The following is a 23,678-nucleotide window of genomic DNA, read 5'->3' as shown; positions in this document are numbered from 1 at the left end:
GCTTGATGGGCGTAACAAGATACTGCAAAATTCCCATTCCCTCCTCACTCCTGGGGGAAGGATACTGCAAAATCTCCATTCCCATCCCACTCTGGGGCCAGCCAGAGGTGGCATTTGCCGGTTCTCCGAACTGCTCAAAATTTCCGCTACTGGTTCTCTAGAACCTGTCAGAACCTGCTGGATTTCATCCCTGGGTTGTTGTATTGGGGAAATAGGAGGTAGGAGTGCATACTTGAATACATACACACACACACACACACACACACACACTTGCATATAAGAATGGGAAGAATGAGAAAATTATTGCTTTATGATATTGGGAAGATACTGAAAAAAAACAGTGAGATATTTCAAGAACAAGAAGTTTCATACAAATCTGAATGGATATGATAAAAGCAAAGATGGTTTGGAAAGAAAAAGAGCAGGGATAGTTACAGAGAATGGCATTGATGCGAACAAAGTTCAGTTATGTATTCTTTTCTTATCTCATGGATTTTTTTTGCCTACTAGCTCTCTTCTGAGCTCTGCAGAATGTTTTTTGTGCTTTGCATAATCTAGCTCTCAAATGGGATAACTTGATGGATCTGCCTGAATGAACACTTCTTCTCCAGTGATTACTGAATTATCTTTTATTGATATTCTCTTCAATTACATTTACTTTTTTTAATTTCTTTGTCTGAGGAATTTGCTTTGTTGAACTCCTTATTTGCTCTGGTATGTATATTTAAATATATTAAGTATGCCAGTTTCTCTTGGCAGACTTCCTGCAGAACAACCTATAGAATACCGGTAAATAATAGGGACATCTGCTGGAAGGGCATGCAATTTTGGGGGGAGCTGTGTATTATTTTATATTAAAGGGGTTTACAATGCTGTGCATTCCAAAATGAGTCCTCTCTGAGAGATGGATAGTTAGATAAAAGGTGGGTAAGGGCAGAGAAAAGCTGTATTTTAATTATAGTTAAATGCCTTAGTAGGCACATAAGTAATCATATGTTTGTATTATATGATAGGTTTGCACCCAAAACATTAGGGAACACACATATTATGTATCCTAAATCTAGGTTAAAGAAAGCTTTGGAAACAATTCTGCTATTTGAATTTATAAATAGTAGCATAAGCTTCCTTACTGCTGTATGTATTCCAAAATCCAAAAGCTGGACATTTCTACTCAGGGATTCTGTATTTGAAATATGATTTAGAAAATGAAAACGGTGAAAGAATGGAGGTAGGTGCCTGCTGTCTGAGTGCTATTTATAGCATATTTATAGCATTATTAGCCTTGACGTCTTCTGACCTGAAATGCTAAAAACTAGCAGTGAAAACTCCCAAGTTTTCTTTTCCTGCAGCAATAAACTCCCCTCTGTTTCAGTCCAAATAAGGGAGAAGTATAATGCAAGCAGTAAAATTCCCCCCAAACCTGGTGTTTTCCATGCATCCTCAACCGATTCTGAAGAGAGATGCAAAATAGGAAAAACATGATAAATTCATTCTATGTTCTTTTTGGTTCTGCTGCTGAGGATGGAATTGCATGGAAATAAATACTGCATGGAAATAAATGTTCCTTTTAATAGGAAAGAAGCATTAATTCTTAAAACAAACAAATAAAAATAGTGTAGCACTATTAATGCCAGAAATAAATCATCACAGCTCTTTGGTGACACTGCTGATGTGGAAACACAACTCGCTTCGTTGTGAATAGAATTGAGTGTGCTCCGTTGTTTCCTACAGAGCCATTTCATTTCTTTCTAATTTCACTGCAGATAATTCAACCTCTTAAAACTGCATGGAAACATACATGTTTAAGCATGTACACACTCATCAACACCCTCTATTAATTTTGGATAACATTTCCAACAATTCCTATATGTCCCTATGGATAGCATACTGACAGTAAATACAGTGAAGGTAGTCCTCGACTTACAACCATTCATTTAATGACTGTTTGAAGTTACAATGGCACTGAAAACAATGATTTATGACTGGCTTTCACACTTACGACCATTGCAGCATCCATGGTCCAGTGATCAAAATTAGGACACTTGGCAACTCACATGTATTTATGATGGTTGCAGTGTCCTGGGGTCATGTGATCACTTTCTGCAACATTCTGACAAGCAAAGTCAATGGGGAAGCCAGATTCACTTAACGATCATGTTACTTGCAGTGATTCACTTAACAACTCTGGAAGAAAGCTCATAAAATGGGGCAAAATTAACCTAATTCACTTAACAACTGTCTTGCTTAGCAACAGAAATTTTGGGCTCAAGCAAAACCTCAAATTCAAATTATCAATATTTTCAAATTATTAGATCTTTACCAAACACTCTGAATAGTTTTCTCTTGTATCTGCAAGGGAAAAAAAGGATTTAAGATTTATACATATCTCAAATTAATCTAATTGTGAGTATGAACATTTGATGGTGCGAACATTTAGGGAAAGGCATCTAGATGAGGGGTGGGAGCCAATGTATAAACTAGGAACTTCATAATTTTAAGTATGTGGTTCTCCTTCAGTTATACACAGTGTTGGGATCACCTGGTCAGAATTTGGTCTGACCTTGCCTGATCTAATTGTGAATCTTTCTTGCTTGAATGCTCGGGATCTCTATTCCCAATCAAGCCCTAAAGTCCTTTGGCGCAGCACCGTTTCCACACAGGTCAGAGCAGGACGCTCAGGTGGTCGTAACGATAGTTTCTTTACGTTCCTTTCTGAACATGGAAGTGGTCGTAAAGAGCAGTCTCGAGCTAGCGACCTCCGCAGAATCGCGAGGCGGCCGGAGGGTGATTGTTCCCGGGCCTCCGTTCGCGCCCAGCTGCCTTCTCCCGTCCCCGGGGCTGACGGATGACTAAGAGCAACGCGCTGCGCGGGGATGATCATGGGCGGAGAAGGGACAGGTCTGAGCAGAGTCCGACGGTGTTGCTGGGCGGGAGAGGAAGGAGGCGCCCCCCGGGGGTAGGAGGGGAGCGGGGAACCGCCAGAGAACCCGAGCGGGGAACGGCGAAGCTCAGCCTCCCCGTCCAGGCACCGGGCCGGGAGCCGCAACTAGATCGAAGGCTCGACCCCGCCGCCTTCCGTTGGCTCGCCCGGGGAGGCGCGCCCAAGCATCGGGCACTGCTCTCCGCTCCGTCCATGCCGCTTTCTCAGGCGGAGGCTCCCTGAGCCGGGCTCTCTCTTCTTCGCCTCCTTTCCGATGTCGGGCCCCCGCAGCGCCTTGCAGGCCTGGTGCCGCCGCCAATGCGAGGGTTACCCGGGCGTGGAGATCCGAAACCTCAGCAGCTCCTTCCGGGATGGCCTGGCCTTTTGCGCCATCCTCCATAGGAACCGGCCTGATTTGCTGTGAGTACCGGGCGACCGCCTCTTCGTTCCCCACCCCTTACTCTCCGCGCACAGGACGCTTGGGACTAGGCCCAGCAACCCCGAGCTCGGCTCGACCACCAGCCGCTCGAGGAGGAGCTTCTCTCCAGCTCCCGAGTGGGGGAACCAGCGCTTTCCTCCTGGGAATTTTGAAGAAGGGGGAAAAGATGGGCTGCTGGCTAGAAACTACCTGGAAAGAGGCGCCCCCTCCAAGAGACCGACATGAAGTCATCTTAAAGTAATACTTAGAGCCTTACAGAGACACCCCCCCCCCCAGCTGTTCATATCCCTCTAGCAAAGGCACCAACTGGCAGCCTTTTACTCCATAGCAACTGATCCCAAACAAGGACTGTTTCCCACTCTGCAATCAGTAGTACTATGTAACTAAAAATTCATTGTGTAAAAAGAGCTGGGCCATTCAGATGGGTCTGACATGGGATGGGACCTACTATTCCCTGTAATTCAGACATTTCCTGAAATAGGATGAATATTCAGTTGTGAATAGTATAAAAATAGTGTATAAAACTGCTTCCTGATTTTTTTTTTTGGCTGAAAATTTGATGGACCCCTTAATAAACTTTTCCTTTCTGCTCCAAATCAAAAGATAATCAAAGTTCATATTTTAAGATTTGTAATCTTGCCTGTCTACAGTAATGAAATCCATGTGGCTGCTTTTATGACAAAAAAATTATGAAGCTGAGTTTTATAATAATAAGGTTTAGCTAAAACCCAGTTTCAGTCTTCCTCCTTGTTCCTCATCTCTGAAATGGCTTGTGCAAGAAATTGAAATTTCATCCTACAACAGAGTGATATTTTTAACATCACAGACTCTTTTAGTTCAAGCTGATTGATAACCTGGCCTGTGTCAAAATAGCCCAATCTTTATCACCAGAAAAAAACAAGTGTACACTATTTGTTTATCACATTTCTACACCACCCATCTCACCTAAGTGACTTTCTAAAAGCTATTATCAACCAGACCATAATCAGGGAAAAATGTTTGAAGTTCTGTGAAATATGTTTTTGTAGTGTCAGCTGTACGATTCTAACAGACATAGCTGAATAATATATAACAAAAGAGTAGTAGAACCTCTTCTTTTTGACTGTGAAAAAATATGAAATCTTACTTTATGGTTGTACTTTCTTTTTCATAACTTTTCTCAAATGAAAATTTTCACCCTGCTTTGCTTGATGCTTTTTAGTCTTTTTTTATGTTGCATGTATGTATGGATGAGCTCTATATCTGCCATTAGTTATTTAATTATTTTGTTATCTTAAAGGAGCTTTTCAGTTTGCAGGTAAGTATTGGAGTTCTGGTATTAATCATGAATTAGAAACTCATTTTTAGTATTCAAGATCAATTAAACTATTTTACCTAAGCCAAACAATAAAAGATTTGGTAAAATTTTTATTTATTAATTACAGTAAAGACTTTATTTATTAAAACTATATGCTACACATTTTGTCAGAAGGTGCTTCTAGGCAGCTTACAACCATTAAAACACCAATATTAAACATTAAGCATTAAATATTAAATATTAAGCATTAAACATTAAGATAATAAATAGTCATATAACATTTTATTAAAATTGACAAAGAGAGCCAAATGCACATTGAAGGTGGTGGGGTCTTATCTCAGTCTATTAACCACCTCCTGAAGACACCCCCCACATTTTTGCAAATCATTTCACAATTGTAAATACATCCACAAACATTACTTTTTTAACAGTTGTCACAAAATAGTTGGCAGTACATGATTGGATTTTTTTGTTTTACAGAATTTATGGTTAGTGCAAATTCAGATGTTTTCAGAAAAGGAATAGACAAATATTCACTGTCTTAAAAACAGTATAAAATTAGTATGTCCCTTCCCTGATATTTAACAGAATTATAGTTTTCAAATGCCAGCAAATATTAATGCTTCTCTTTTGTAATATTATCTTGCAAACTTGTGTTGCCATAGTCAAACTACTTTGTTGTCTGTATTGTTTCAGACATGTTTGAAAAAAACACTGATCTCGACAATATCCACTGAAACTTAGAAAAGTATGATCCTGTATGTGTCCTATATTTATTTCTGTGTTGTATATAATGGAGAGGGAGTTAAATGTGGTTATTTACTACATTTTTAAACCACTGCAATTTTATGACTCAGTTTATAGAGAATAAAGGTTCTACAACAACAATAGCATAATAATTATTACAAATATAACCATAAACAATATCTAACATTTAAACTGGAATAATATATAAACAATTATTATGGTTCATTCCAATTAGTTAAAACCCCTCCAGAGTTTTAATGTATTGCTTTTTCTAATCAGAATAAGTGCTTGGGTGGAATAACGGGCAGGAAGGTCTCCATCTGAAGACCCCCTCATTTTTAGTTCTAGGTAAGCCTGAGCTGTTTTCAAACAGGTATTAATATATTATTTATTTGCACAAGACCAGTAAACCAACTTAATAAGGTGAGTTTATGCAAAGAATCAATCTAAATAAATGAATTAAGTTTAAAACTAACCAACTTTGCTCATTGTGCAAATGGCAGCATCAGGCCTTTAGCCAATGGTTAAGTATATTATGTAAATACATTTATTGAGTCCCAATCCAATTTAATTCTGGGGAAAAATATTGCAAATAATTATTTAGGGGATATTTGTCTACCCTACGTATCTGTTAATCCTTCTTCTCCCGTCTGCCTACCTCAGAATAATGCTATGATACAATTACAGAATTATAATTGGAAAGCACAGTGGAAATCACCAAATTCAAGCTCTTGTTTAGCTCTGTTCTCTTACAACTGGATAACTTTTTAAAATGTGACAAATTAGTAGCAGAAAAACTAAGAAACAGTTATTGCCATCATCCTCATCTTGTTTCTATGCCATCAGTTATCTTGATAAGGTTTATAATTATACTTGGCTATGACAATTAAGAATAGAAACGTCTTTAGTAAATTTATGACCTACAGTATATGGAAGTACTGTGCTAGCAACCTTCTTCTTCTTGGTGCCTTCCAGATACAGTGGGACTGCAACTGGTAAAATTCTTGAATTATTGAGGTACAATACCCAGAGAACATCAGATTGGGGAAAGCTAGTTTATTTATTTTTATCCCACCTTTATTATTTTTATAAATAACAAGGAAGAGAACAAACATGATACTTCTTCCTCCTGCTATTTTCTGTACAACAACAGTTCTGTGAGGTAAGTTAGGCTGAGAGAGAATTACTGACCCAAAATCTCCCTGCTGGCTTTCATGCCTAATGGCAGGAGTACAACTGAAAGTCCCATGGCTTCCAGCCTGGTGCCTTAATCACTAGACCCCACTAGCTCTCTATTAGATCAAACAAAATTAGGTATGGCATTGATGAATGACTGATAAAGATACTTGGTGATAGTCATTCAATAGTTTTTAAATGAATATGACGTTGTTGAGGGCAGTTGTGAAATGTTAAATTTGTTACTACCAGTTCTGTGAGCATGGCTTGGTGGTGGGGGTTAATGTGACTGGGTGGGCGTGGCCAACTTTCTTTTTTTACTTTTAAAAGCATTTTTTTTATAACTTCTTCCGCCGAAGAGTTTGTAAAAAAATGCTTTTAAAAGCCTCTGACAATCCCAGCTGAGCTGCGTGATCATCAGAGGCTTTTTTTTTACTTTTAAAAGCATTTTTTCGGCTGAGCATGTAGGGAGGCAGGGATTTTTGCTACCAGTTCTCCAAACCACCCACCGCCATCGCTTCTGGATCAAGCGATCCGGTCTGAACCGGGAGCGTTTCACCCCTGGTTGAGAGCCTATGAAGCAGCTGCCCAATAAGCACAAGGCCTTTGAAGCAAATTGCTCCAAAGAGATGAATTCAGCCCAGAGCCAATTAAGCACAAGTTACTGCTCTGAAATATCTCAGCTATGAATCTCTGCTCTTGCAAATGGTCTAAGTAAGCACTTCTTAGTTAGCGGTAGTGAACTGCATTACCAACTTGACATATAGAGCCTTACAAGGACATGGCATGTTAAGAAATTAGTTTCCAAGGAACATCTGAAGGGAATGTTGAGTCATTTTAACTGCTTCAGCGTGTCTTGACTTGGAAGCTAGAGGATCAAAGGATAGAAAGAAATGGTCAAAAATCACTCCATTGGTAAATAAAAAAAGAAATCCTGTTTGCACCTAAGCTTTATTTTATCAGAGCCCTCGGTGAACTGGTTGGCATTTTATGACATAATACAAAATGTCATAAAATATTTTCTGTAGTCAGCTGCTGATATTTGATTGTGCTATATAATTCAACATGGGCTGTCTCAAGACAGATACATCTCTGAATAATTTCCTGAATTCTTAGGAACTTTTCTAGTATATTAGAAGCTCTGCCTTTTTTGAAGACATTGAGGAATGTGGCAAGGAAATATCTCTGAAACTATGACCTATCAGGTCATGAGTTGTCTAATTATGTTTTAAAGCATTGAGCTCAGCATACTGGCTTCCAATCAGAAGCCTAGATTCCTGTTGGCAATAAAAAAAACCCCAAAACATTAAAAAAATGAGTTGTAACGGTTTAGGAGTGAGGCTTGAGAGGTTGGATACGATCACTTCTACCCTCTCAAAATGGCTGTCCAAGAAGACTTGTGCCAAATGGGTTGCAGCGATGGATGATATGATACCAGATGAGGGGTCCCTCCTGTTGGATGGCATTTGATATGCTATTGAGGAAGAGCTGAAGATTTTTAGGTGTACAGTACTATAGTGTTGCAGTTGCATTGAAGTCAATAGGGCTCTTGTTCCTAATGTTGCTGTGCAGGAAAAGAAACTCTCAGGATGTAAAGATAGAATTATAACGGGATTATGGAACATGCAAAAAGCACAACACAATGAAAGACTAAATGAATTTATTGGGGATGAGGCGTGATACCTGAGCAATTAAAGACATTGAGCTTGTCAGCTGGAAAGCTGACAGCCCAAGTTCAAGATCTGAGCCCCAGACAATGGGGTGAGTTTCCTTTACTGGTCCCAGCTCCTTCTGACCTGGCAGTTAGAAAGCATGCAAATGTGAATAGACAAATAGGTATCACTTTGGTGTGAAGGTAATAGCGTTCTGTGTACCTTGGCATATAGTTACGCTTGCCACATGACCACGGAAGGTCTTCAGACAATGCTGGGTCCCTCAGCTAAGAAACATAGATAAGCACTGCCCCTAGAGTTGGACATAACTGGACAGGGGAAAACTTTACCTTACCTTTAGTACAGGTTGACATCTGCAATATCAACAAATTGAAATGGATTAAAAATTGACTTTCAACCTGAAAAAAATACTGCTTACCACTCAATATATATATATAAAAATGCCACTGCTTTCATAGTCCAGAAGATGTAGAAAGACGGTACTTGGGTACAATACAGTGACTAATATTAATTAGACTTTGTGGACAATCCTTTAAGATGGTACCAGTAGTTATCTAAGTTTATGCTTTAACCGCTGTTGCAGGGGAAAAAAAGGAAATTCACAAGTTTTCTAGTCAATCTGAAATTAACAGAACGTGTCGGGCCCAGCTCAAACTGGAAGGAGTCTAAGGAGGTATCTTAGAAAGCAGCAGGGACACACCTGGGACTGATATGGTTGCAACGCATCTGAGCAGCTGGAAGCAGCAGAGAATGAAGCTTCTGATCCAGGATCTCCTCCTAGCCCTAAGGCACATAAGGCTGAATGAAGGGCAGAACGGAGAAGATCTGAGCAGCTCTTTGCCACACAAGGGTGTTTCCACTGGTAATTGCTTGCACCTGGTAGAGGCTCTATTTTAGAACCACTGCTAGCAATCAGTCCCTTGTTGGGAACAACTACCTGACTGCATCTTGTGAAAAATATCCTCTTGCTTTTTTACCATGACCTACATTTGTATCTTAGACTTTTGGATTGGCTTCTGACACTGACTCTGCATCCTTGTCTGGACTCATGAGCTTTGGCTTCTCCTCAGGCAAACTGCTCAGGGAGGTGAGGACTTGCATTTGAGGTGTGTGATTACACACCCTGTTTGTGCTGCCTGTATTTCCCTTCCCAGCTTTTTCTGTGCTGCTTCTGGTTGGAGACGAGAAAGCCAAAGTGGGAAAGCAGAAAATGTAGTGTAATCTAGGAGGCTGAAATGAAGCAAAACAATTTATTTGTTCCTGCCAATCCAGTTTTTTTCATTGCTAGCATACTCTTTGGATGGCCAAAACAATATCTATATGCATGGACATCACCAGGTAGAATACCTAGAAATTGAATTGACTATACTGTTGGTATAAGGAGATGGAATAACTCAGTTGCAAAGTTGCAACCAGAGGCTGACCGTAGAACAAGTAATGAGCTATTCATGTGTAACTTCTAAGTCAAGCTAATGTTAGAAAAGCAGAGCCAAATAGCTTCTCAAAATGATATTGAACACACACAATTTTCAAGGAAAATATCAGGAATCATTTTGAAGTCCTGAACCTTATTGATAGAGAACTGAAAGAATTATGTAGTGAAACCAAAGAAGTTATTAATAATGAATGAGAAAGCAGACTGCCAAACATCAAGAAACAACAACAACAACAAAAAGTAAAATAGTTGTTGGAACAGATTATGGAAATTGCTAAGAGAAGAGAAGCCAAAGCTAAGGGGGAAAAAATCCCATGAAAGAACTTAATAAAGGATTTCAGAAAGCTGTTAGAAGAGACAAAAGTAATCTTGCATTGATATTGAAGATTAAAACAGACATGGAAAAGCAGGGAAGGACTTCCAAAATATCTCTGAACACAGAAGCTGCCTCCATCATTAATTAGTATGCCATTGGCTAGGTAATATCTTATTCCAAAAAGATCAAATAGAGATGGAAGGAATATATTGAAATTCTGTACAGTACAGATGTTAGCATCTGAGATATCTTGGAAGATATTCCATACTTCACAGTAGCTTTTGGTACTAAATGATGAATTCAGATAAGGACCCCATTAATCACCAAATGGAAGACTACAGGAATTGATGGAATAGCTATAGAAGTATTGCATGCAGCAGAAGAAAAATCAGAAAGATAATAACCAAGGTATGCCATAAATTTGAAAAATGAAACAAAGTCCAAAAAATTAGAAGAGGTATATCTATATACCAAAGCCAAAACAAGGACATTTAACAGATTATGCAACATATCATACAATATTTTAGGATTATCCAACACAGATTAAAGCCCTACATAGAAGGAGAGATACCAGACATTCAAAATGACTTTAGAAAAGATCAGGGAACCCAGGCATGATTGCTGATGCATACTGGATAATTGAGAAGGCCAAAGGTTGCTGGTGATGTATTCTTAAGTTGGTTGGTGTTGTTTTAGCCTTGGATGCCATAGATTTATTTTCTTGTTTTAGTTTTAATCTTTGCAGAGTCACTGTTGTGAGACAGGCAGCTGTATAAATTATACAAGAAAATAAGACTATTTTTTTTTAAAAAAGTAAACAATGTGCTTTGTTAGGTTTAAAAAAACCTTTGATTGTGTCTGTTGTATCAAACTATGGAATGTCCTTAAAAATGGGAAACCTCATAGAATATTTCATTGTCCTTATGCAAAAGGTACACATAGGTAGGAAGTTACAGTCTGGATAGAACATGGTGAAAGAGACTCGCCCCAGGTTGGCAAGAGTGAGGCAATACTTTCTGTTCCTTTATTCAACCTCAGGATTGAATATATAGTGAAGGGGGCTGCATTTGAAGAAGATGAGCATAGTTTTAAAATTGGAGGAAGAAAAAGCAATAACCTGAGCTATAGTGATTATGTTATTCTGATAGCTGTAAATGCCAATTAATTGGAAATCTAATAATGGAAGTCAAGGAGCACGAGGAAAAAAATAAGAGTAAGATTAAATATAAAGAAGAACTTTTGAGTAGTTTGGAGAACCGGCAAATACTACCTCTGCCTGGCCCCAGAGTGGGGTGGGAATGGAGATTTTGCAATATCCTTCTACCAGGAGTGGGGAGGGAATGAAGAATGCAGTATTTTTCCCCTGGAGTGGGGATTTCACCCCTGGTATAAAGGAATTGAGAAAATGGAGTGTATCCATGAAAAATTGTTTTGAATCTAGATTTCAGGTGAACCCATTGGGACATATTTTTGGCAAGTTGCAAAGAAAGAGCTGTAAAGTTGTTCCTTTGCTAATCAGAATACTTTTTATGCTAGATCTCTTTTTTAAAAAGGCGCGTCTATTGGGATTGTTTTAAAGGTTAGAGTTTCCTTCCATATTATTGAAAAGTCCACAATTTAAAGCATTCTTGTTCAACTGTAATATCAAAGAATGAATTACAGAGATCCTGTTCTCTGAAAATTTTACTAGTGGCTACTGAGAAATGCTGCAACACTGAGCTGTATAATCTATTGTACTTGTTTTATGACAATCTCTTTTCTTTTCAATTTGCAGGGATTTTACTTCCCTGTCCAAAGAAAATGTATATGAGAACAATCGTTTGGTAAGTTTTGGCCTCTGGCTGCATTGCAATCATACTTCATCATGCTTGCTTTTTAGTCCCTTTTTCTAACTGTAGTTGATATGTCTGCTGTGAAAATAAGCAGACATAGATCAACTTGAAATGCATGTGCTAGTTACATCAAATGAGTGCCATGCATGTTATATATGGATGACTAGAAACCTGCTGGTGAAAAAAGCTGATTTTTGTTAGGATGAACTCAGCTTTATCTGACAGGGCATTATCCAGATGTGTTGATTTATAACGCTCCATATGTCTGGATAGCATGACTATTAACCAGTTCTAAAGTTGTAAATTCCAATGCATCTGGAAATCATCAAGTTTGGGAAAGCTGCAGCAAAGACATTTGTTGAGGATATAAGGACAAGAGAAATAGAATAAAGGGTCAGTTCTGAAAAGTGGGGATGAGAAATTTCAATGTTTCACTTTCTGAGTTAATGTATTTCCACATTTTTATCAATATTCAGTAAGTGCGGCCTTTTCCAATATAGTATCTCTCCCAGTGACGGCAGCTGATTGATTTTGTCCTGGTTCAGAAATTGGCTGGTTAGTGCCTGAATGGGAATTTTCTTGAGAATATCAGAGCTATGAGCTTGACTGGGAAGTTTAAAAAACCCTGAGAAAAAACAGTGGCAACACAGTTCCATATAGCTGACAAGAGAACTACACAGATATGTGTATGAAGTCCATTTGAAGCTAAGCTCAACTTGAAAAGTGTTTGCATTTTCCCAATCTGGTGCCCTTAGCTGGCTGTGTTTGATGGAAATTTAAAACCAATCCTTAAATTGGCTTAGTCTTGTTGATTTAAATTTCTTTAATTTCTTATGCAAGCCTATTTCTAACTTTCACTATCACAACCTTTCTAGAAGTTGGTATCAGGGAAGAGGGATTAGGATGCTGATAGTTTCTGGCAAGCCATTAGTACATAGGTTATGGTAAATCTCATCTATTCATAATCCAGTTGTTCTGCTAACAAGGTTCTTCAGGAGTTAGATTTTTTCCCCTTGAAAAGTAACATATTTACATTCTAAAGGTGTTTAATCCTATGAACAGTATTACTGTATTAGATTTCATATTTGTACAGCAAACTTGGCAGATGTAAGTGTGCAATCCAGTATCATGGGCTTGTGGCAGTGAAAGAATGTGCTTAGATTTTGCCTCTGTGGCCAGTGTAAATTATCCAACGGACTGTAAATAATAATCTACACTAGGAAAACAGTGCTGATATAATTGTAAAGTTCTGACTAGCAATAGACTAGGTTGAGATGTAACCTTGCTGGTTTTAATCTAAGGGAAAATGAACAAGCACACAACATTAACACTTTTTGAATGTATAGATATTGATGCACACTTTTTAAAGACTTCAGTTAAGATACTGTTTGTTTTTGCATATTACCAAGTTTATGGCATCAGATTTTTATGTTTTCTTAACATTTTCTTAACATTGTGCGTGAATGGTTCATCTATGGGCTCTTGATGGAAACATATTCTCTTATACGATCGGCATTTTCACAGATGGATATGCATCTGTTTTTAGGTTCTTTTAAAAATAATACACTTCTTGCGAGTTTGTTTACAGATTAGTGCTGTTATTCTTAATATATTATATGCTCTGCTTTAGAAAAAGGTTAAAAATATCTGTAATTATAAATTACAAATACTTTCCATTATGACTTTTGCCTAAAAGCAGCTAAGCTTTGGCATTCTTAGATTAAGGAATACCGATTGATTCATCCAGTTAGACTTTGGTTCAGCTGAGAATTGGTCAACAGTCCAACCTTCCGTCTACTGTAATGGATTATATAAGAAGCAAATCTGCATCATCATTAATCTGTTTTATTTCTGCTTCACTCATTGTCCCTGGTAATTGCTTACGGTTGGAAATACTTTGCCTTGGTAATTTCATTTGTCCATGAGGATCATAACGTTTTTTAATTAAAACAAATTTAGTTGTATAATATTTTCTAAAAGCAATGTTTGTGTGCTCAACATTTGGAGGGGGATTGTGCAGGAATTTTAGTGCTGGAAAGGAAAGGGAGGTGTGTATGACAACTCAAAGGAGGCAAAGGGGTCTGCCAGAAGATATACATGGGAAAAACAGAACATACTGTCTTCCATCACTTTTTATATGTTTGTTTGTTTTATGTTTATTACCTTTTCATTTATAGCTTTTGTGTTCCATCAAGCAATGCTTGTAATTTGCTGTCTCCATTTTATTTATGCCAAAATAAGTCAGGCTGAAAGCTGATGATTTGCCCCAGGGCATGTGATTAGCTTTGTAGCTAAATAGGAATTTGAAACTGAGTTGTCTTAATCATAGCTTGATACACCAACTATTACATCATTATTTTTTTTTAATTATGGGTCAGTTTGTTTCACTCTGACTTCAGCCAAACATATGTGGAAACAAAAATACTGTACATGAACAATTCTCTGATATGAAGGGACACAAAAGATGGTATAAGAACTAGGATTATGTAGACCATTCCATTCTCAACATTGCACAAAGTTATGATCCTAACATGGAAGGTTTGACTTCATAACAGGCCATTTTGAGTATTCTGGAATAGCATGGCCTGCTCCTTGCTTACTAACAGGCAAAGTGGAAGCTCCTCTCTTATACTGAAGTGATTTTTAAGATGATAAATCAATAATGATTTACAGGCTTGTGAGCCTTATTTTACTTATGAATAATGTTCCTAATGTGATGGACAAAATTAAGATTGATTTAATTTTAAGTGTAATGAAAATTAATTCAAATTAATTCAATTAAATATAAATAATCAATATTCTTATATTTTTTCTGTCAAATGTCTGTCTTGACATTTTTCTCTTCCTTTGTTTTCACCTCATGTTGTTCCACTAGAACAGGGATCAACTGGCTGAGGAATTCTGGGAGTTGAAGTCCACAAGTCTTAAAATTGCCAAATTGAAGTTCCCTGCACTAGAGTCTGCCTCTGTGTCAGCTTCCATCAACTAACTGTTCTCTAACTGTTGATTTGACAGGCATTTGAAGTGGCTGAACAAGAACTGGGGATCCCTGCCTTGTTGGATCCCAATGATATGGTCTCCATGAGAGTTCCTGACTGCCTCAGCATCATGACATATGTGTCCCAGTATTACAACCATTTTAACAACCCTACCCAAGGTGAGAGATTCAACAGGTCATTTATATGAGAGAGAATTATATATTGAGAAGGAAGAGTTCCTTCATTCCCTTTGAGGTGGCAGAACAAGTTTCCTAATCCTTGCTAGAGGCTATGGACTCTCCAGGAATCCATAATGTTATTTGCCAATGATAAACATCTCATAGTAAGCAGGATGAAATTTTAAAAAGCTCTGAGTTTGGTGTTTGTGTGGAGTGTGGGTACTAACACTATAACCAACTGAACCTCCCATCTAAAACATCCCATTAGTAACACTTCTTACTTATGGCAGTAAAAAGGATAAGTAATATGTTCAAAAACCTTAGCTCTCTTTTTATGACCTTGCTTAATGTTAGGGCTGGCTGTGGTCTTCCTTCCAAATATGTCTGAAATAATAATGGAATATAGAAAGACTCTGTCACCCCTTTGCTTTGGACTTTGGTCCTAAGGTTGTGGGTGGAATAGTGGTCTTGAACCCATAATACAACTCAGGTGTGCTCTGACTATTTCCTTATTTTACCCTGGCTCTCTCCTTTACTCAAGATCTTTTACAGGAGACCCAGAATTTACTTCATTTTTCTCATTGCACAGAAAAAGTAAAGCATTGTAGGACAGAACTAAGTGCAAGTAAGAATTTAATAAAAAAGATGTGTACTTCTGGATCCTCAAAAGACATGGAATGCTTGCCTCTGGCAAAATAATTTGTAGCTATACCACAATATACTGAAAGATGTTTAAAGCAACTTCCCCAATCTCATGCAAAGGTATCAGGAATTAGCCTAACTGACTAAAGTTGCTCCATACCTTATTTTTTCTGACTTATCTATTGCCTCACAGATTAATTTCCCTTTTCTCTTTATTTTTGCAGCCAGAGTCGGCATGCCTATGAAACACCCAGCTGTTGCCTCTTCACCGACTCTGCCAGCTCAAAAGCCTTTGCCTGTACTTGAAACTAATTCTACATCCCAGGTATTCAGTTTGATCAAACTGGAAACTCTCTTTGTCTCTCCAGTCTATTTCTGGCACTTTCTTCTGAATCCGTGTTCTTTAAGAAAGGCCAATTTTTAGACTTAGAACAACTTTATTGTCAGTTTGAATGCACACTAATCGGCATACATTAAGATGAAATTTCATTGCATGTTTGAAGTGCCTGATTTAACAACTCATCCTCTTCTGTCTTCTTTACTGTTGAGGGTATTGTTGATCACTTAACATTTTTCTGTGGGTTTTATGATTATATTTACATTCCTCCTCCATCATGCCATGTATGACGTACCAATACAAATTTGATAAATGCTTATGTTGTCTGTCTGGGATTATACAAATACAGGTTGCCAAAGGCCCCACAGTACTTGAGTTGCAATAATTGCCACTTAGCACACTTCAGTTATTAATGCCTTTGCAAAATCAGTAATCCCATTTATTTTATTTAAATTAAAATAACTATTAAACACTGATAATTTTTTTGGAGGGGAGGAGGGGAAGGTCCCAGGGACTGGGGTAAAAATGTTTGCCAGAGAGAAATAGCCATGTTGAACTTGGTTTGTACATTTCAAACCACATATCAGTTACATGAGGAAAAGCTGCATCAAAGATTGCCACAGAGTTGCAGAATAGTAAGACTCTTCATTGATTTGGCTATTGCCAGGAAGCAGTACCTACCAAAGCTAATGCTTCCCTTCCCTTCCCTTCAATAAATCTCTGTCTGTAATTTTTAGTATTAACAGTTTCATAGGACCAAGCCAAAGAAAAATAAGTCTTTGATGCCTGTAAAGAATAAGCCCTTTTAATTGTTTACATTACTAGTTTGATTGCTTCATCTCCATAGTTTGCTGCCCAGAAAAGTATGGTTTTGTTAAAGAAATATACACTGAGTGAAATGTAATGACACCTGCGAATTAGAAATATGCTTAAGGGCTTTATGGTTGTGAAGAAAATTGTACGTAAAGAAGCAGATATTATGTTGCACGTAGGATCCAAAAGTGGGATATAATGTTTGTGTATAAAGCCAGTTTGGTGTAATGGTTAAGGCATCAGTCTAGAAACTGGGAGACTGTAACTTCTAATCCCTTCCCTTAGATACAAAGCCATCCGGATCATCTTATGCCAGTCACGTTCTGTCATCCCTAGGAAGGAGGCAATGGCAAACCAGTTCTGCCAAGAAAACCACAGGGACTTCTCTGAGAATTGGATGTGATTGGATGGAAGGGGGAGAAAAGGATATCTCTAATTATATTGCTTTCTTTTAAAAATATAAAATAATGTTTTTAGGGTAAAACTTGTCCCAGGATGCTGATGCACACACAAAGAAACAAAGCATAAATCAGACCAATATTAATATTCACCAGCTCTCAATGTTAAAATGATAAAAAGTAAAACATTCATTCCAAAATGCTAAAAGCCCAGCTACGATTGCACTTCTGAACAAAATAGTTACTTTTGGATGAGTAAATAAGTTTTGAGGGTTTTCTTAAAGTATCAGTCACAGTTGTCAGATGGCATCAAGTGAATTTATAAGTATTTTATTTATCTGTTTTATTTATTTATTTATTACATTTATTTTCTGCCCAACTCATATCAAAACAAATCTGGGTGGCGTTTTATAAGTGTAATTTTGAGGCACTGTAAAAAAAACTCCTCCCATGCCTTCATCAACCTAGCAACTTTGAGAGAAGTGTTAAAAAAAGATTATTCTAAATGTTTTTTTGTGTCTTTCATATCCTTAACTGAAAGGCCAGCTCTCGGTCTCAAGTCTGTGTAAATCACAGTTCATGGAGACATTCTCATCTCAATTCTTGTTGTCTCAGGACAGTGTTGCTGAAAGCCTGGCAGAGGATTCCTCGCACACTTCCCTCAGCAGCCCTTGTGCAGCTTGCCAGCAACACGTTCACCTGGTTCAGCGCTATTTGGCTGAGGGCAAACTTTACCACCGTCAGTGTTTCAGGTGAGCTCTTCCTATCCAAGTCCACTGAAAACGGGTCTCTCATCTGTAGTCCTCTAGAAAAAGTCTGTAGTTGTGCCAGGGTGACTTAGAACACCTCTTGCTTTTTCAGTCCTTTCAAGCCCATGATGTCCTTGCAGTTTACTGTGTTACCATGTTATTTGTTTTTAAAACAGGAAAAAAAAAATAAGGTCACCTCCGGTTTCTAGGCTCAAGTGGATCCCATAATTTTTACCTTTGAAAGAAATAAAGAGAGGCCCTATTTTGGTTTTTCAGGGCTGTCTAATTAATACAGGAATATAAAGTACAGTACTGTGAGATTCAACAATGTCATTTCCAGCTCTGTGAGACTGTCTTGTTGAGTTGCAAACCTAAAACCTAAACCCCTCGGGCACAGCCGTTAAGGAGTTGAACTTAGACCAGAGAGTTTACTATTTACTGTGAAGCTGTCACAGCTTCACATCACAGATTGTTGTTGTAGGGATAAAATTAGGGTAAACATCCCACTTTGCTCTCTTAACATGAACTCTCAGAGAAAAGGCAAAACATGAATGCAATACAGTAAATACAGTTTTAAAAAACAGTTTTTTATGTCATTCATGTTGGAAAATGATTGTGGATTTTAATTTCTACAAGCAGCAAGGTCAGATACAGGAAATTAGGATGGGATATGCTAGTTCAATAAAGAGAAGCTCTCCAGGGAATGTGAGATGGAGGCTTACAATATAGCCATACAAAGTATTATGGGCTTAATAACAGAAATATTGTCAATCCTGATATTTGGTTTTCATGTGGACATTGTTGGTGGTGGCAGTTTTGGATCTGCTATAGTCAAATTGCTAAAGTCCTCCAGGATGGGACCTGAATTTACAATAGCCTAGGAGTAGGCATATTTTTTTTCTTTTACAGGTTTCAGTGGGATGAAGCTATAGACAAAAATGAAACTTAGTTGGGAGAGGGAAGCAGCAAAACGCTGCCTTTCCCTGTGCTACCTGCATTGGTGTATATGACAAAACTTTTACCATCCACCTGCTCTTGTTGCTTAAAAGTGGAGATGATGGGAACTGATAAAAATGATAAGTGATTTTTCCCAGTCTCTGAGTAAATCTGTAGCAAAATCACGGATTGAATTTTATTTTCTTTGGGTGCTCCTATTATCAAAAGGCAAGCAAGAACCTGAGAGTTTTCCTCTTTGTCTTCTCTTTCTGATCATGGATTCACAATCTCTGGCAGATGCAAGGAATGCTCCAGCACGCTCATTCCTGGATCTTACAAACCTGGACCTGAATTGGGCACATTTGTGTGTACCCAGCATCGTGGTAAGCTGAGCAAACTGAGTGGGAGGACTGAGCACCAGCTAACTCCAGAACCTCTACTTGGAAAGGAAAGTACAGAAACTGGGACAGTGAGTAATGAGATGGAAGAAAAGAATGGCATATCAGAAAGTCACTCATCAGCCATGGAAGAGATGAGCAAAATAGGGGAAAGAACTGTTGGTGAAGTAAGCACACAGCTTGAGATACCTTGTACCCGGCCAAAGAATGAAGTGCCCACTTCCACTTCTGGCTCTTGCTTACAGATGCCTCCCAAGCCTCCTGTGCCAACCAAGCCACCAACACTTATCCAAGAAAAGGATAGCCTTCAACATGGACTGCTCAATGAGCCTCGACCTATCCCTGCCCCTCGGAGGAGCACAGACCCAGCTAGTCTGTCGCCACTGAGCTTATATCCTGTCCCAAGGCCCAGAGCCAATATGCAAAATGAGAGTTCCAGTGAGCCACCATCTGATTTGGTCAATGGTAAGGAAACATGGACAGAGGAAGTAATTTAAACCTTCTAACTGGACGCCTTGTCCAGTATAATCCTCTATGTTGAGGCCATGCCAAAGTAAGGAAAATAGGTGTCTTTTATAGAAACAAGGACTACTGATGTGTATATACATTCATGGATTTTTTTCCCCCACAAAGGAATCTTACTGCTTATTTTTCTAAAATGTTTTCTGCTAGAGTGGATAAGTATTCCTTCAATTTTGTATTGCTTGTTCCAGTCTTCCACATGTTTTGGGCAACGAATCTCAGTATGGTCATTCTGATTTGGGATTATGGGAATTGTAACGCAACACATTTGGAAGAGACAGATTAGGGAAACCTGGCTTACTTTAACACCCATAATTTAATATTTTATTTAAATACTTCTTTGCAGTCTGAAGTCCTGATGGAAAACCTAATGACGACTAGGAAAGTCTGATATATGAAATACATAGAAAGATTGTGGAAATTGAGAAATAGCTATTCCTTGGGAATCTCTAATTTGGTGCTTTCCCATTAGTTGGGCCAGAATGTCCTTCATTCCTTACCAGCACTGGCCATCCCTGTTGGGATAATGTATATGATAGTACTATACATCCAAAGGGTCTCTGGCTTTTAAGCATGTGCCAAGGAATTATGGCAGAGTCCAGGAATAAGAGAATGTGCATCTTCAGAAAAACTTCTCCTTTAATATAAGATATTGGATAGATACATAGCCAAGCTTTCATTCTTAGGTATAAAGGCAAAGAATAGACTTTTTAAAATAATCACAGTGTAATGATTTTGGAAGTGGTTTTAGAAATTAACACCTAATTATGTCTTCTTCATTTCTGAAATAGGTAAATTTCCTGAGCTCAGCCCTCCAGTTCCAAAGCCCAGGAGCAGACCTACTTCCTCAGACCGGTATGTTCTTTTCTTGCAAATCTTATAGAGACGGAGGGAAACGTGTTACCAAGTTTCTTTTTCCTTCCTTCCTTCCTTCCTTCCTTCCTTCCTTCCTTCCTTCCTTCCTTCCTTCCTTCCTTCCCAGTATAATATATACTGTACATACCCAACACAGCTGAATCCGATAGTGTCTGACAGATTGGCCATCACCTATTGGCCTAGTGCTGCTGACCATAAAGCCATGGCTTAGAGAGCCCTGCATTATGTTGTTCATGGCTGCATTCACCTTTGAACTACACCCAGCAGCTCGGCATAAAGCAGTCCCTAAATACGGTTGTATCTGGATAACAATATCTGCTGAAGCTTAGATTGGCAAATCTAAGCCTCAGTCTTATTCCACTATTCTGTAGGAATCATAAGACACATATATTCCACATGATTCTTATCACTCCCTCATTGCAACATTGATGCACCTGCTCACTGAAGTAGTGAATGAAATATGGGCAGGTGATGTTATTATTAGTGTAATAGGCCTTGGGGTATGATCTATATTATTTATTTATTTATTTATTTATTTTGTCATAACAATATATGTAGGCATCATACAAAAAGATTATATAATATATAAACACATATATGGGTAAATATAAGGAGGTATAAGCATATATGTATATAGGAAGAAGAAAAGAAAAACAATAGGACAGGAACGGTAGGCACGTTTTGTGCGCTTATGCACGCCCCTTATGGTCCCCTTAGGAATGGGGTGAGGTCAATAGTAGACAGTTTTTGGTTGAAGATTTTAGGATTATGGGAAGAGACCACAGAGTCAGGTAAAGTATTCCAAGCACTGATGATTATGTTACAGAAGTCATATTTTCTGCAATCTAGATTAAAGCGTGGAGGGGGTACCCGGATGATAGCATATGTCAGATCTGATGTCTCTGAACCATCCTGTTACCTGTACCTAATGCCTACCTCAGTTATCATAAAATTACCTGGCTCTGCTTAGAAAAGATGCTAACATCATAGGTTTCCTACTGCTCCTAGAGATAAAGAAGAGTGGATGAAGCCTAAATAGGTATTTGATCATACCTGAGGTCAAAAGATGTTTAGTAGACTTCACTTGCTAATCCAGGCCTCGAAATGGTATGAACTGGATTCAAGAGAGAGAAAGTCCTGCTTCTCTTGAGCTTCGTTATTAGCTAAGCAGTAGATAAGAGGAAGTGGGTTTATTGAAAGACAAAATGTTGTTTACAGTTCAAATAAAGGTGTGTATTTGGATTGCAAACCTCAGTGCATTATCAGTAGTGTGTATGCAATAGCTAATTAGAAGAATTAAATTCTCCCAAGTAGTCAGGCCAGCTTTATTTGGAGTGGGAAGAGGGAGAGGTTGGAAAATATGGGAAATATTGAAAATATTACCCCAAAAAAAGGCTAAATTGAAAAGCAAGGAGAAATGAGGTGAAGAAATGCTTGTGTCTTTCTCCTTCACTTTTAATATTTCCCCTGGCACTGCTGTAAAGGTAAAACATTTAAGAAATGCATACTTAAGTTAAAATGGGATGAAAGGAATGGAGAATACAGACAGATACACTCATCATCAGCAGTGAGAGCAATCCAACTGTAGGTGTCTTGAAACAATTCCTGTCCCCCCCCCTCTTTATTCTCTTGCCAGTAATTCCAGTAGTTCCAGAATGATTCCTTTAGTGCCCCTTAAATGCTTGCAGTTTTCCGTCCGTCAGATTTCTCCATTTATCTTGAGCCAATAACAATAGATATATAATGCTATTTTTGCCCAGGCAGAAAATTTTTACAGGTGGAACTCAGTTGTAAAGCATCATTTTCAGTTTCAAGAACTGGAAATAATAAGGAAAATTATTTAGCATTGGACTTAAAACCTCATGTTAGAAGTTTAGTCGTTTAAGAAAAGGTCATAGACCATACAGGAAAAAAAAAAGGAAAGGATCCTTGAGATTTAAAACAATGTAGATTCAAGAATTGAGTTCCGAGAAAGGAAGAAATGTAGGTCTGAGGGGACTGGGAAAACATGGTTGTAAATTATTGGCAGGAGACAAAGTGGCGAGCTATTTGCTTTCTCAAATCTATCCTAACTTTGGATCTGTATATGTTGTTGAACTCTAGCTTTCACCATCTTTAGTCAGCTTCTCTACTGGTCAGGGATGGTAAGTGTTGTCGTTTTAAACATCTGGAGATCCAAAGTTATAAAAGGCTTATCTACACCTTGTTAAAAGATTTTGTTATTTATACCCACAGTGTAGAATGGAGGAAGTAGCTTTATATACACATTTGAATTAAACAGACAGTTACTTCACTGCAGGCTTTTAGTCTGAGTTACTTTACTATTAAGCTCTTTGGCGATTGCCTGACACCCAAGTAAATCTTTCCAAGCAAGCTTCCCACTGAGTCTTCTTTAGTGTGATTTATTGAGATGAAAGGGGTAGGGTTACCAGATTTCAGCAACAGAACTATTTCCCACTTACAAAATGGTTTATCAAATAATACATTAAGGTAAATGCTTTTTTAGTTTCCTTTTAGCTGCCTTCCTGTTACTCTGTGGGAGCTGGGTTTGTTCATTCATCATAGGAAAACTTGCAGCTGGCCGTTTACATGACTATCTACTGAATCTTTATCGAAGTGGGAATTAAGCATAACATTTACTTAAATTCATTTTGCTTCTTTTACCTCTGAAGAAGAGCTGTGCACGGAGAAGAAATCCATTTTGTTCCTCTGAAATAATTACCGTTGTTGTTATCCATTCATGTTTAAATTTGTACTTGCAACCTGAAGGATATAAGCTTACAGAATTAAAATGAAAGACAAAATGAAATTGCAGGAATAATTATTTCGTGTTTAGCTATTCCTTTATAGCCTTTCTTTGTATTGTATTGTGTAGCATTCTTTCAGAATATTTAGATTTGTGCATATCAAAGTGCATGTTGTTTTTCTCCCAAGGAGACATAGGAACACATCTGCTTATCTTCCTTTATTCAGGAAGAACTTTCTAGGTGCTGGGATTCCAATCTTCCTTTTCAT

General features: G+C 38.1%; 1 protein-coding gene across 4 annotated transcripts in view; it reads left to right on the top strand.

The window, feature by feature from the left end:
- Positions 1 to 325: 325 nt before the first annotated feature.
- MICALL1 (MICAL like 1) overlaps positions 326 to 23,678 on the top strand; it is a 34,239-nt gene continuing 10,886 nt past the window's right edge. Inside the window, exons 1-7 of one of the 4 annotated variants that reach the window (XM_058189864.1) lie at positions 326 to 714; positions 11,778 to 11,826; positions 14,851 to 14,992; positions 15,859 to 15,959; positions 17,798 to 17,934; positions 19,165 to 19,730; positions 20,579 to 20,642. In XM_058189864.1, coding sequence (XP_058045847.1) covers positions 14,908 to 14,992; positions 15,859 to 15,959; positions 17,798 to 17,934; positions 19,165 to 19,730; positions 20,579 to 20,642 — 953 coding nt within the window. In that variant the 5' untranslated portion in view covers positions 326 to 714; positions 11,778 to 11,826; positions 14,851 to 14,907. Of the gene's footprint in view, positions 715 to 2,575; positions 3,341 to 3,387; positions 3,597 to 9,252; positions 9,340 to 11,777; positions 11,827 to 14,850; positions 14,993 to 15,858; positions 15,960 to 17,797; positions 17,935 to 19,164; positions 19,731 to 20,578; positions 20,643 to 23,678 lie in introns of those variants that run through there. The other 3 variants (XM_058189861.1, XM_058189862.1, XM_058189863.1) reach the window with 3 other exon arrangements.

Source organism: Ahaetulla prasina, chromosome 7 (genome assembly GCF_028640845.1).
Source record: "Ahaetulla prasina isolate Xishuangbanna chromosome 7, ASM2864084v1, whole genome shotgun sequence".
Lineage (NCBI taxonomy): Eukaryota > Metazoa > Chordata > Lepidosauria > Squamata > Colubridae > Ahaetulla > Ahaetulla prasina.
This window is presented reverse-complemented; position numbering and strand designations above follow the sequence as displayed.